The sequence below is a fragment of the Coregonus clupeaformis genome, chromosome 16, assembly GCF_020615455.1.
Source record: "Coregonus clupeaformis isolate EN_2021a chromosome 16, ASM2061545v1, whole genome shotgun sequence".
In the NCBI taxonomy this organism is placed as follows: Eukaryota; Metazoa; Chordata; class Actinopteri; order Salmoniformes; family Salmonidae; genus Coregonus; species Coregonus clupeaformis.
Window position 1 is genome coordinate 11,587,080 of NC_059207.1, and position 13,003 is coordinate 11,600,082.

A 13,003-nucleotide genomic window follows, 5' to 3' on the forward strand; every position below is an offset into this window, starting at 1 on the left:
GAGAGGGCAGTATAGCGATCCTCGCTATAGGAGCGACCCACGTTAGAATTCCCACCAAGTGGGTTAACCCTATTGGCGTGATGTGTAGAGTGTTTGCCATTGTGCCAGCGACCCAGGTTCTCTTCCCTGACCCGCCATTCGCTACTATTTGCTGCAAGATCAGTTTGCTGCAAGCATACTACAATTAAGAAACACAAAGCACAAACATATTAAAGAGAAAAGACAGTTATCTACAATAAACATTTATTTTGTAAAGTTGATTCATAGTTACAGTACATTTATACAGTGATGCTGTATAATAATATTTAAGACTAAGTCAAAGGAATGTTACATTTCCAAACTGAATGCTGAACGACCTACATTAACATACACATTGTAAATACTTGCAACAATGCTATACTGAGACACCAGAGTCATTGTGCTGCTTTCAACAACACTAAGTGTTTGCAGCATAGCCTACTCCCTTTAAAAAAAAATCTGTAAAACAGATTTATACACACTAATCTGTAGTTTCATGGTCCGTTACTGGTCCATTACACACTTGCTCGCATGCACACACCACACACACACACACACACACACACACACACACACACACACAGCACTACTCAACACCGAGGGAATGTGTCAGCATAAGCCAGCATGTGATCAGTCAAAATATACAAGGTCACATTGCACTACAAATCATCTTTCTCCTCATATATCGTAAGATGTCTCACTTTTTCTTTAGCGTGTCGTTGTCTACAAAGTGCAGATGTGATATGTAGGAAACTACTTGATTGAGACAATATTCTTCGATCTTACCTCTGGACCAAAGTTCATATCCATGTGAGAGATGCTCTGGACATACATACTGTATCATGTCCTCTAGTTAGGTCATAGTAGATGGAGATGGGTCATAGCCCTAGTTTGTTTCTGAGTTAACCTTCATAGGCTTTCCGTCTCTCTGTAGACCATTGATCTGGTGGAATTAGAGTCTGCATGGTCTATCAGGCAGACGTTTCCTGCTCTAGGCTTTCCTTTTGTCACACACTCACTGGCCCCACAGAGATACTGCTGAGCTGACACACTCCGTTCACATGTCAACCTCACACACACACACACACACACACACACACACACACATGCATATCTCCCATGGTGCGTGCTAGTGCTCTTAGGCCTGTGTGTAGCGGATGATCTCACTCAGGTCATAGCCCGTCACAGCGAAGGCGTAGCCGTCCCCATCGCAGAACTTAGCCCCGCAAATCTGGGTGTCTGTCACACACTCGTTATACATGTGCACGATCTGGAGGGAGAGAGAGGGAGGGAATCAATGTCTGTCCGTCTGTGTGTGCGTGGTGTAGTGGGGTCCCTCCCTGGTGTTGTTTGAGAGGTTACCTCCACACTGTTAGTCTCTGGGGTCATCGTCAGATGCCACACTCTCACCAGAGAGTCCTCAGCAGCAGACAGAAGCTTGGAGCACAAACACACACAGACAGAGAGACAGGGAAACAAATCCATTAGCATCAGAATTCACCCCCTTACATTAAGATGTTTCGCCTTTCTACATGGATCTCTAGTAGCTTGCTTTAAATCATCTTCAATACAACTGGTGATAAACACAGTGCTTTGTCTGGATAGATAGTCATATGGAAATTGCCAATCCCTCTCATTGCCCCATCCTGACTGCATCTGGTGTTGACCTCACCAGGCCAGAGAAGGGGGCGATGTCCAAGGAGTAGATCCAGCGTGCGTGGGCGTTGACCTCTGCGTGGACGATCCCCGTCACGGCCTCGTAGAGACGGATCTGCCCTGTGCCATAGCCTGCCACCACGGTGCCCTTCCACAGCTTCACTGAGGAGCAGCTCATACTGGGACAAGAAGAGGGCAGAGGCATTGAGGTCAGTGGTAGCATTTCCACACATATCAGCCCAATGGCAAGAGGAACCCATAACTACAAGGCCTCTACGGACCTATCTGAAGAAGGGAGTTCAACTGTGGTTAAAGGATCCTACAGTCAGTAACTCACTCACTCAAAACCAGGGATCTTGTTGAGCAGCTGGAAGTCCTCTCCTGACTTCCACACACAGAGGTTGCCAGAGTCGTCAGCACTCACCATGTCTGCTATGCACTCCTGGGGGAGGAAGAGCATCAACAACAGGGTCAATATCTAAAGCTGTGATCGATGCATATTGACAGACAACTACACATTCATCTGTCTGTCGGTTCTACATGGTTACGGATATTATCAAACATAACACTTGACCCCAAATGGATAATGCTTTTCCTAGATTAACAACAGACATAGTGTGTGTGCGTGCATAGTACCAGGCTTCCGGAGCATTCTGAGGCCATATCCGTGATGGACTCCTTGTGCTCCTCCAGCACCTCTGAGAGGGTGATGTTACTGCCTTTACTTGGGACGTCAAACACCAGCATAGAGCCAGACGAGATGCCTGCAGATAGAGAGATAGAGAGAGAGAGAGAGAGAGAGAGAGAGGGAGAGAGAGAGAGAGAGAGAGGAGAGACAGAGGAGAGAGAGAGAGGAGAGACAGAGTGAGAGAAAGATATGAAATTGGCTGGGGGGGTTTTCAACATCCTGTCAGGTGTGAAGTGATTGCAGGTTGTCCTGAGAGAGAGGCCTAGCTTGCCGTGCTCATTCTGTACTTACCCACACAGATGTATTTTTCCCGCACTGCTGCAATCCCTCGAGCAAACACTGCCTGAGCTGTGGGTAGAGATCAGGATATATCATCATCACAGTCCTCTGAGCTCACACACTCAACATACAGTATACCAACAAACTCCTCTCCATGGTAGACACCTCTCCATGGTAATGACACCTCTCCATGGTAAAGACACCTCTCCATGGTAAAGACACCTCTCCATGGTAAATACACCTTTCCATGGTAAAGACACCTCTCCCTGGTAAAGACACCTTTCCATGGTAAAGACACCTCTCCATGGTAAAGACACCTCTCCCTGGTAAAGACACCTTTCCATGGTAAAGACACCTCTCCATGGTAAAGACACCTCTCCATGGTAAATACACCTTTCCATGGTAAAGACACCTCTCCATGGTAAAGACACCTTTCCATGGTAAAGACACCTCTCCATGGTAAAGACACCTTTCCATGGTAAAGACACCTCTCCATGGTAAAGACACCTCTCCATGGTAAAGATGGCCACCAGACAATCAGACAGCAGAGACAGAGAAATAGGACTCTTGAAGCAGAGCTTCTGTAGCTGTTACTGGGTAGAGAGAAAGGGGCAACTCATTCATATCCAAAGGAAGAATCTCTCTTGGGTTTGTGTGCACTGGTAAGGGTTAGAGGAGACTGAGTATTTGTATATGGTGCAGAATTTACCTGTTGGGGTCTCAGGCGTTTCCAGTGCGTGCCAGTACACCATTATGGATCCATCCGACTCATACATCTGGAACACAGACACAGCTGTCAATACCTGAGCAACAGGCAGACACAGCGGACACCATTGTATAAGGCCACTGCCACACAAACGCCACAGGATGCTGCTGAGGGGAAGACAGCTCATAATAATGTCTGGAAAGGAGTGAATGGAATGGCATCAAACACACGGAAACCATGTCTTTGATGTATTTGATACCATTCCACCTATTCCACTCCAGCCATTACCACAAGCCTGTCCTCCCCAATTAAGGTGCCAACAACCTCCTGTGACACACGCACACACACACACAATCCACTCACCTGGATGCCTTTCTGAGAAGTGAGCACTAGGATGTCACGTGATGGGAGGACACACCAGGCTGCCTGAAAGGAGAGACAGCAAATTTCCCCTTCAACAAAAGATTACATACTGTACCAACTCATGTCTATCTAACATGGACATGAAAGAAGAAAGTAGACCCATATCATTCATGATCCACTGACACCCTCTTGGCCAGCACTAATAACACTCTACCTGCATGATGAGGGAGGAGCTGGTAGTGACGTTGGCCTCTTTGGACTGCAGCTGGCGATGGGAGTAGTTGAGTCCATCCCAAGAAGCACTGACCATGTTGACCATGTTGGCGTGTACCACTGTGAAATAGGTCAAGCTCCGTGGGGCTATGCGCAGCACACTCAGGTTGTTGTACAGCGCAGATGCACTGCTTTTGATCTGGATGCTCTTCTCTTTGTGGTACATCTTTCAATCTTATCAGTTGAATTGGGTAAATAGGGAGGGTGGTGCAAATAGTGTCCTTAATGATGACAATTCTGGGGAAACAATGAGAAATAAAGTTGGTTAATATTGCAGTTAGTTCGCAGTGTGTGCGTGTCGCTGTGTCTGTGAGTTGGGTGAGTGAATGAGATGTGGGAAAAGAGGTAGGGTAAAATATATTACATTTAGCAGACGCTCTTATCCAGAGCGACTTACAGGAGCAATTAGGGTTAAGTGCCTTGCTTAAGGGCACATCGACAGATTTTTCACCTAGTCGGCTCGGGGATTAGAACCAGCGACCTTTCTGTTACTGGCACAAAGCTCTTAACCACTAAGCTACCTGCCGCCCTATTGTCATTCACAAGAACACAATAGCAGCAACATAATGTTGCCCAACGTGAAGACTCTCATTCTCACTATGAACAAGTTCAGCGAACATGCTGACCTACTAGCCAGCTAACGTTAGTAATCCAAATGGGATTTTTGACCACTACCACACTGGGCACTTGAATCAAGCTAGCTGTATAGCTAATCAGTTCTACACTCATATGAATTTGGAAGACGTTAGAAGCTATCTAACTAACGGCCAGTCCATTGTCGGCTATGTTAACTAACAGATACGTTACATTAATGAGGAACTAGTTAGCTCAATGCAATTCAGCAAACATGCAAATAGTCAGCTAAAGTTGCCTTTAAGTCTATTCAGCTTTCTAACGCTAGCTAGCTACTGTAACGTTAGCTAGTTGCTGCTAGCAAGCCTAAGGTAAGTATTGTCGATCAGAATACCGTATTGTGAACTAACATTAGCTTCTATCGTAGATTATGCTATTCACTAGATAAATACGGTTAGCAGTATTCTTTGTTATGTTATTCATTCATCAACAAGTCCTAGCTAGATTGCATTTCATTTAGCAAGGTGGAGATTACCATTGCGCGTCCTTTGCAGCCATAGTGACAGCTCCACCTTTGCGTGAAACGTCATACGTTCTGTGTACACAAGAAAAGTAGTGGCGTTTTCAGTTGCTAAGCAATCCTGTCCTTTTGGGTGCAAAGAAAGTAGGGGAGCGACGTGTCTTCTTGTTTTTCTTCCATCACATTGAAGACAAAGATTTTCAGCCTGCTCTTTGTTTAAGGTACCTAAGTATTGTTATCTAGATTAGCAAGCAACCTTTTATGTTTGTTGATGCATTGCTTCACTTGGCTAGGTTGTTCAATCACTGCAGGCAGCTTCAAAGATGTTTCACTTCTTGTCCAATACAAGGTGTTGTGGCTGTGTTGTTGTTGCCCTCTGCAGACAGTCTGGTGTGTCTCAAGAAAGTGACAACTCTCCCCAAGTAAAAAACCCACCAAGAAGGCATATTGTAACTCCATCCATGAAACAGAAATTTACAAATTAATCTAGTACTTTTAGAGGGAGTGAGAGTTGAAAAGGACAAGATACTGAACCCGAACTATAACTAAAAGTGATGGCTAAACTGTCACTTGCTTTGAATGGCTGCAAAATCAATAATAGCCTATCTCTTTGTTCAGTTGCTGCACTCACGCAATTCTAATCTAGTACAGCCCTAATTCATATTTTTATCATTCTCTATTTAGCCTATGTGTTAACTCAGGCTCCCGACAAAGATGTCCCGCGCTGCATCAAAGTCCCGTGCTGAGAAGGGGCGCACCAACTCTGCCCCTGCACCCCCCCCTCCTCCTTCCCAGAGTCCAGATGTGGTGGACATTGTCCCGGGCCGCCTGACAGAGTCCAACTGGGTGTCCATGCTAGGGCAGGAGGAAGGAGAGGAGGTGGTGGTGGAGGTCCTGTATGAATTCATGAACCATGTCATGGAGAAGTGTTACACTGTGTACCTCCAGAGACAGGTGAGGCCTTACGTTCACAGGTGGAGACTACCTGTGTCAGACAGTAGTCTGATACAATCACTGTGCAGAGATGACATTCTAATTAGGTTTCAAACAAGTATTAATAAATGTACTGTAGCCAATTAAGAATCCTTCAGTTTATGTGCTTATCAGTCTAAGGTGGGTAGTATATATACTATTGATTTAATCAATTCACTTTACAATAAGTGCCTTCCTTTGCTCAGAGGATCAAATGCCCTGATTCAATCTGGCTGGCAACCAATTTCACTTTTCTATCCTCTCACCAATAATGCTGATAATTCTTTGCGGGACTGTCAATGAAATGTATTTTCTCTAGCCAGAGCCATTCACAGCGTCCTGGGCCCGAGATTCTTTGGTGCAGATTCTGGAGTGGCAGTTCCTGGTCCAGGATGAGGGGGAGGGACCAGACAGTGCCCCCTCCTGGGCAGAAGATTCAGAGCCCCTGCCGTCAACTACAGACTCCTGGGCACAAGGCTGTGTGCTTGTTCTGCAAGCCAAGCCAACAAAATACCCTTCTCCCCTACAGGTAGCTCTGAACAATACTCCATCAAGATGCATTGTGTTTCCGCTCTGACAATTCTACCTGGAAATAACCCAAAATGTCAAGGATATATCTAGCAGTAAATATGTAGTAGTAAAGGAAGTAGAAATAGTAAAATAAGAAAATTCCATGAAATATATTATTTGAAGCTAGTTGCTTGCTTACTGGTGAGTGGCTTGCTTACTGGTGAGTGGCCGGTGTAAAGCTAATACTGTAAAGCTAATAATTTGATCATAATAATGTAATCTAACACATCTCTGGTGTTTTCCTCCAGAGGTACACTCCAGTTGGTGAGGCGGCTGGACGGACAGGTCATAGGGCCAATCACAGGACTCACACAGTGAGCCAGCTTAGTTCCTCTCTCAAGCATTCCAGAGAAGACAGAAAAGCCAGAGAGCCACCAGGTTTTAGGGGTTTCAAACTATCCCCTGCCCCCCCACCCATAACTGAGGGAGGAACGAGGAGGCAGCATCACTCATCACCCACCACTCCTACAGAGGACTACCTGCAGTCTCCAAGTCATTCTCTGAACAGCTCAGTGACTGAGGAAGAAGAGTATGTAGAGACATTACCAAACAGCTCTGTCCAAAGTGCTAAGCTCCGTCCTCAGCTTGGAGGCTTCCCAGCTATCCCGAGACTGGATCTTGCCTCTCTTCCACGCCATTGTGTCTGGCCCCAATATGAGGTGCTGGATGCCAGTCCCTCAAAGCGCCATCCATGGAGAACCGGAGGTCCACTGGCAGCAGGGCAGAATCGTGAGAAACAACACACCACACAGACAAAGGCAATGAAACCCTTGACCAACTACAAAGGCCCATCCAGGGCCCAGAGGAGAAGTGCCCTGACTGGGACAGTCTGTCTGGCAATTAGAAGGAGTATTCCACATGGGGGCAACAGTGAGGGGATTGTACCCTTCTCTGGCACTCTGATGCTGGACAGCATGGAGCTGGCCTCAGGGGTCACTCTCAAAGGCCCCCAGGGGACCCGTTTCAGCCCCCTCAAAGGATGCCCAGCCCAGCCAGAGCACAGTGCAGAGCTGAAGCCCATACGGAACAATCTGCTTGTGCCACTGTTTCCCCTGGAGTAGCTGACGGCCGGACCAGACCCTCAGGTCAACCCACTGCTTTGAACCAACTGGGCCATAACTCAAGAACTTTGGGAAGGTCAATTACTGGAAGGTCAATTACTGAAGACAAAAGAATGGAAATTACTTTAAGAATGAAAGAAATATACAAATTGTTGAGATTAAATTACGTTTTAATTTTTCGATTTCTTTTAAAATGTGTCATTTCCCTGTGATTTCTACATACAATGAAAGTAGACATTTGTTATAAACTTGTATAAATTAACTATTTATTAGAGCTAACTTCACTTTTCCCAACTAATCAGATATTTGATGCTCCATGGTGGTGCAGTAGGCCCTATGTGGGCTTTCAGACTGAGGCAGAAAGGCCATTTTTTCAATGGTATGACTGAATGAAACCAGATGTCACCATCTGCTGCTAGAAACCTAGTACTGCAATGGAAACACCACGTGACTATTGCGGAACAATAACAAACGTGAAAATTGATTTGCTGCAGTTAAGAAGCCCTGGTCGAAATTATGGCTGATGAGTAGATGTCTTGTGACTGGACGACACAGTCACTTCCCTGAAGAAATGCCCCTCGTCAAGCAGCAGTTAAGGTCGTAATAATTATAATTTTTAAACTGATGTATGCGATGTATGGAACATGGTTAGTTCTCCTTATACTTTCCCAAACTCATGGACAATGTATGTGCCAAAATCGTAGCACAAACTTCAGACCCAACATTGTGATGGTGATGTCTGATGCATTTGTAAGTACTGCCACTTTTACATTTTGTAAACGTTTTTGATTCGTTTTACAGAACATTTTCATGACATTGTGTGGATTAGATTTAAATTAAACTTTGCTGATGAGTGATGATAAATTGTTGCCACCAGTGAGTTTGAATATACCTAGTTAACTTATCACTGCTCTGATAAGGTTGGAGGGTGGGATGTTTTCAGTTATCTATCTAATCAGTCATGGATCAGTGATTATTACTAGAGAGATAGTAGATGCTCTGTTACTACCTCAAGGAAGGGATAAAGGATTATTTCCCTTTTGCTGAAGGATGGGCGGCTGACCTTTGACCCTGGGAGTAGGGTGGTCCAGTTACCATACTTAAACTACCTCCGGGAGCTAGGCACTGTCTTCCTCAATGCCTACACCAATTCTCCAATCTGTTGTCCCTCAAGAGCAGGTAAGATGTTAGATTTTATGATTCTAACCATTCACAGTGTGCATTTGTATGGAAGACCTCAAGGTAACAGCAGATCATTGGTCAATAATGTGGGCCATGTTACGAACCATTGACAACATACATAACAAGAAGTTGAATTGCATAATGCTGGTGGATGACTCCGATTCCAATAGTTTGTAACAGACCTGTTCAGTACAAAGGAATGCAATTAATAGAATGTAGCCAGCTCAAATTGTATTCAAACTCAAACAATACTGCAACTGTATTTCAATCCAATGACCACCATAGGTCCATGGATTGAAACATTTCACAGTCTGTTGTATGTTGATTATTTTTCTCAGCTATGTGGAGTGGTCGCTTTGTCCATTTAACTGAGTCCTGGAATAATTATAAGTGCCTGGACCCCAATGCCACAACGTGGATGGACCTGCTCCAACAGAATGGCTATAACACATTGAGTGTTGGGAAGCTGGACTACACTTCAGGAAGTCACTCTGTCAGGTGGGTGGGCACTGCAGTGAGTCATGAATTTATAACAGAACTGACGGCACCATTTTACAGGGAACGGGGAGCTCACTTGTAGCCAGTCTTGTAATGCTAAGAGATGCAGAGACTTTACAGTAGATAGATAGGCTAGTGCATGGAAGTGTTCTATTCAGTCTCATTTTCCCCTAATGTGAACTGTCACTTGATTTCTGACTCATGTCTTTTATTTTGGCCTATGTTTTTTCCTCATGTGTCTCGTTTGGCGACGTCACGTTTCTATGATGTGTGTATTTCCACTCCAGTAATCGTGTGGAGGCATGGACGCGAGATGTGCCTTTCCTTCTGCGGCAAGAGGGCCGGCCAGTAACAGACCTGGTTGGGGATGCGTCCACAACGAGAGTCATGACCAAGGACTGGAGAACCACAGACATTGCCACCCAGTGGATCCGCCACAAAGCTGCGCCTCTCTCCCAGCCTTTCGCCCTCTACCTGGGCCTGAACCTGCCACACCCCTACGTCACAGACTCCTTGGGGCCCAACGCTGGGGGGTCCACCTTCCGCACCTCTCCTTACTGGCTCGAAAAGGCACGTTCTCTTCAGGCCATTCCAGAAGTATTACTGCTAGTTCCTATTTACAATTTTAAAGGAGTCTTGTGTCATGTTAGCAGTCTAGCTTTGTTTTAACTGTGCTAACCAAATTTCGATACATCTTCAGAAGCATTCAACTTTACTCTAGATTGTCAAACCCTGTTGATTGATTCCCATTTGCAGTGTGCGCTTGTGTTCCATTTCACAGCATGTGTAATAAGGAGCTGCTGTCCACACAGGTGATGCCTGAATTAATCTCTGTTCCAAAATGGCTGCCGTTGTCCGACATGCACCCTGTGGACTACTACTCCACCTTCACCAAGAACTGCAGTGGGAACTTCACAGAGCAGGAGGTCAGAAAGATACGGGCCTTCTACTATGCTATGTGTGCTGAAACAGATGCCATGCTGGGTTAGTGGTGACTTAATTGTTTGTGTGTCTGAAATTTCGTGGTTGGCCAAATGTGAACATCCTTACAATGTTTTACAGTGTTGCAGAATGTGGTGTTCAGCAATGGACAGTTTAGCAGCTACTGGTGTTATACTGGTTTATTGCAGATTTATTGCTGGTGGTAGTAAAACATCTAGCCACGTGCCAGCCAAGCAGCCACCAACCATAGGATGTTCTGCAACCTTGTGCAACTCAAATCAGTTTTCATACATTGATTAGGTCTACAACATTCTTGCAAAAAACCTTGTGTACAAATGTAGTTTGGAAGTTGAATAAGTAGTCTCTTACGTTACACACTTCTACTACCCCTTGAAAATAATCCCAACAGACACTCATTCTGTGGCGGTCCGTGCTATCTGGAATCCTTGGGATGTCCCTACTCCATTGAAGTTTAAATTTAAAATTGTTAAAGTTAAGTAAGGGTTATGGTTAGGGTTCAGGGTAGGGACGTCCCAAGGATCCCAGATAGCACTAACCATTCTGTGGCTGTGCTGCTCTCTGTGGTCCTTCTAGGCCAGGTGATCTCAGCTCTGCGGGACACAGGCTTGCTGGACACCACAGTGCTGCTCTTCACATCTGACCACGGTGACCTGGCCATGGAGCACCGACAGTTCTACAAGATGTCCATGTTTGAGGGCAGCTCCCATATCCCCCTGCTCACCATGGGGCCTGGGGTGAAGTCTGGCCTGCAGCTGAGTCAGCCAGTGTCTTTGGTGGACATCTATCCCACTGTGCTGGGTAAGTGCAGGAGTATCTCAGGGTCAGAAGCACGGGGCTGGATGATGGAGGGATTCAACGGGTTGTTACACGTCCTGGTCAGTAAACTGATTCCATTCCACATATATTTTTTGCAGAGATGGCAGGCTTAGCGGTGCCAGGTGGCACTAGTGGTCATTCTCTCCTGCCTTTGCTGTCCCAATCTGCAGCCCGGCCCGCCCGGACTCGCCCAGACTGGGTATTGAGTGAATACCACGGCTGCAATGCCAACGCCTCCACCTATATGTTGAGGGAGGGCCGGTGGAAGTACATTACCTATGCAGATGGTCTGAGTGTCCCCCCGCAGCTATTCGGTGAGTCCCTTCCACCCCCCACTGAAAGATTACTACTGGAGGAAAGAGGGTTTAGGGTTTGTTTTTTATCCCTCAACATCACAGTATGTAAATGACACACACGGTCCAATATCTAATCATTTTATTTAGTGGATAAAGATGATTTGGGACAGTACCACTACTGTGGGTACTTGGTAACCTTTGTCCAAATTTTCCCTCAGGTGCAGCCCTACCTCAGCTGCAGGGTCTATGTAGATCAAATCTCTGCAACCAGCCTTTCCTCTTTTAACACTTTTAATATCTCTCCCCTGACAGACCTAACAGTGGACAAAGAGGAGCTTCACAATGTGGCGTCCAAATTCCCTGATGTGTGTCGTCACCTGGACAAGCTGCTGCGCAGCACAGTAGACTACCCTCAAGTCTCTAAGGCAGTCCGTCTCTACAATAAGCAACAGTTTGCTGCATGGCGCAAGAGCCTTGGTGATAATTATACCCAAGTCATCGCAAACCTGCGGTGGCATCTGGACTGGCAAGAGGATGTGGACAACAATGAGAAAGCCATCGATGAGTGGCTCATGATATCTGGGTTCTCTTCTGAAAAGCTCAAATTATCAGTGTTTTAACTGGCCTGCTATACTAGAAAAGCACCTAAATAAAGATGTCATGCCAAACATGACTACCAGTAGCTGCACGATCCACAACAGTGCTGCAAACTGGACAGATAATTCTGGTCGAAATGTGAGAGAACGCACCCCATAGTCAATGCATAATTATAATTCACTTGTTTCTTTATTGTTTATTTACTCTGGTAAGATTGTGGGTGGCAGGTAGCCTAACGGTTAGAGTGTTGGGTTAGGAACCGAAAGGTCGCTGGTTTGAATACCCGAGGTGTCAAATCTGTCGATGTGCCCTTAAGCAAGACACTTAACCCTAATTTGCTCCAGTGGCGCTGTACTACTATGGATGTCCCTGTAAAACAACACATTTCACTTCACCTATCTGGTGTATGTAACAATAAAACACACAATAAGTAATAGATTGTATCTCTGGTAGAGTTTATTGTCCTGTATTATATACACTTCTGGTCCTGGAGAGTTGTTGGCTTTTGTTCCAGCCCAGCACTAAAGCTCCTGTAAATAGTAGTATCGACCAAAGATTATGGAAATACTGACAAGATACGTTTCTCTGCCCTAATAATAGCTCCCGCCTATCCTTTCTTTGGATTGGATAAATTTTATTATTGTAATCCCTTTTAGAATATTCGATGAGGGTTGTTGACGTCAACCGCCTGTGTTCAATGGAGAGAAATGCTATGTTACTAGCCTCATGACATGAATATACATCGCCATCTCGAGACAACTCTGATTATAGTGTTTTTTCTCAAAGTTGCAGGGATGTCAAGTGTCCTACTTATATCAGTACACTCATAACTTAAGCATTACGAAACTTCTATTCGATCAAATAAACCTCACGTAGCAAATAAACCATAAATTTTTTGTTGACCAAATTTGACCCTCATCGACCTCCATACTTGCTTGGCGAAAAAAGGCCACCTGCTGGAGGGAGATAGGT

At 45.4% G+C, this 13,003-nt stretch overlaps 3 protein-coding genes across 6 annotated transcripts; 2 read left to right on the forward strand and 1 right to left on the reverse strand.

The window, feature by feature from the left end:
* Nucleotides 1-235: 235 nt before the first annotated feature.
* Nucleotides 236-5,144, reverse strand: wdr54 (WD repeat domain 54). 2 transcript variants are annotated; one of them, XM_041900317.2, is made up of 10 exons: nt 5,092-5,144; nt 3,925-4,220; nt 3,711-3,773; nt 3,351-3,417; nt 2,654-2,710; nt 2,311-2,438; nt 2,016-2,116; nt 1,691-1,853; nt 1,381-1,455; nt 236-1,288 (listed from the first exon to the last, which is right to left on the reverse strand). In XM_041900317.2, exons 2-10 carry the CDS (start codon nt 4,147-4,149, stop codon nt 1,157-1,159), a joined length of 1,011 nt encoding a protein of 336 aa, XP_041756251.1. In that variant the 5' UTR covers nt 4,150-4,220; nt 5,092-5,144; the 3' UTR covers nt 236-1,156. The 2 variants fall into 2 exon arrangements, with proteins under 2 accessions (XP_041756251.1, XP_041756252.1); XM_041900318.2 differs by lacking the exon at nt 5,092-5,144 and adding an exon at nt 4,967-5,065.
* A 51-nt stretch (nt 5,145-5,195) lies between these two features.
* LOC121584435 (uncharacterized protein C2orf81 homolog) lies at nt 5,196-7,859 on the forward strand. The gene is made up of 4 exons (XM_041900316.1): nt 5,196-5,297; nt 5,761-6,030; nt 6,368-6,577; nt 6,867-7,859. Exons 2-4 carry the CDS (start codon nt 5,791-5,793, stop codon nt 7,677-7,679), a joined length of 1,263 nt encoding a protein of 420 aa, XP_041756250.1. The 5' UTR covers nt 5,196-5,297; nt 5,761-5,790; the 3' UTR covers nt 7,680-7,859.
* A 69-nt stretch (nt 7,860-7,928) lies between these two features.
* On the forward strand, nt 7,929-12,323 carry arsk (arylsulfatase family, member K). Of its 3 annotated transcripts, none has more exons than XM_041900313.1 (8): nt 7,929-8,429; nt 8,729-8,858; nt 9,200-9,359; nt 9,647-9,956; nt 10,172-10,343; nt 10,896-11,120; nt 11,237-11,452; nt 11,747-12,323. In XM_041900313.1, the coding sequence occupies exons 1-8, from the start codon at nt 8,304-8,306 to the stop codon at nt 12,052-12,054; spliced, it is 1,647 nt and encodes a 548-aa protein (XP_041756247.1). In that variant the 5' UTR covers nt 7,929-8,303; the 3' UTR covers nt 12,055-12,323. The 3 variants fall into 3 exon arrangements, with proteins under 3 accessions (XP_041756247.1, XP_041756249.1, XP_041756248.1); XM_041900315.1 differs by having other exon boundaries at nt 11,309-11,452; XM_041900314.2 differs by having other exon boundaries at nt 9,647-9,929.
* Nucleotides 12,324-13,003: the final 680 nt, after the last annotated feature.

What these genes read in the sequence shown, in the direction of transcription:
- wdr54 (XM_041900317.2), bottom strand. Translation starts at nt 4,149, where the DNA reads ATGTACCACAAAGAGAAGAGCATCCAGATCAAAAGCAGTGCATCTGCG. An exon ending in GCTCCTCCCTCATCATGCAG is followed by an intron (nt 3,774 to 3,924) that starts GTAGAGTGTTAT and finishes CTCTCCTTTCAG; the next exon opens with GCAGCCTGGTGTGTCCTCCC. An exon ending in AACAAGATCCCTGGTTTTGA is followed by an intron (nt 1,854 to 2,015) that starts GTGAGTGAGTTA and finishes TTCTTGTCCCAG; the next exon opens with TATGAGCTGCTCCTCAGTGA.
- LOC121584435 (XM_041900316.1), top strand. Translation starts at nt 5,791, where the DNA reads ATGTCCCGCGCTGCATCAAAGTCCCGTGCTGAGAAGGGGCGCACCAAC. An exon ending in CTGTGTACCTCCAGAGACAG is followed by an intron (nt 6,031 to 6,367) that starts GTGAGGCCTTAC and finishes TATTTTCTCTAG; the next exon opens with CCAGAGCCATTCACAGCGTC. An exon ending in AATACCCTTCTCCCCTACAG is followed by an intron (nt 6,578 to 6,866) that starts GTAGCTCTGAAC and finishes GTTTTCCTCCAG; the next exon opens with AGGTACACTCCAGTTGGTGA.
- arsk (XM_041900313.1), top strand. Translation starts at nt 8,304, where the DNA reads ATGTATGCGATGTATGGAACATGGTTAGTTCTCCTTATACTTTCCCAA. An exon ending in CTGTTGTCCCTCAAGAGCAG is followed by an intron (nt 8,859 to 9,199) that starts GTAAGATGTTAG and finishes TATTTTTCTCAG; the next exon opens with CTATGTGGAGTGGTCGCTTT. An exon ending in CATCTATCCCACTGTGCTGG is followed by an intron (nt 11,121 to 11,236) that starts GTAAGTGCAGGA and finishes TATTTTTTGCAG; the next exon opens with AGATGGCAGGCTTAGCGGTG.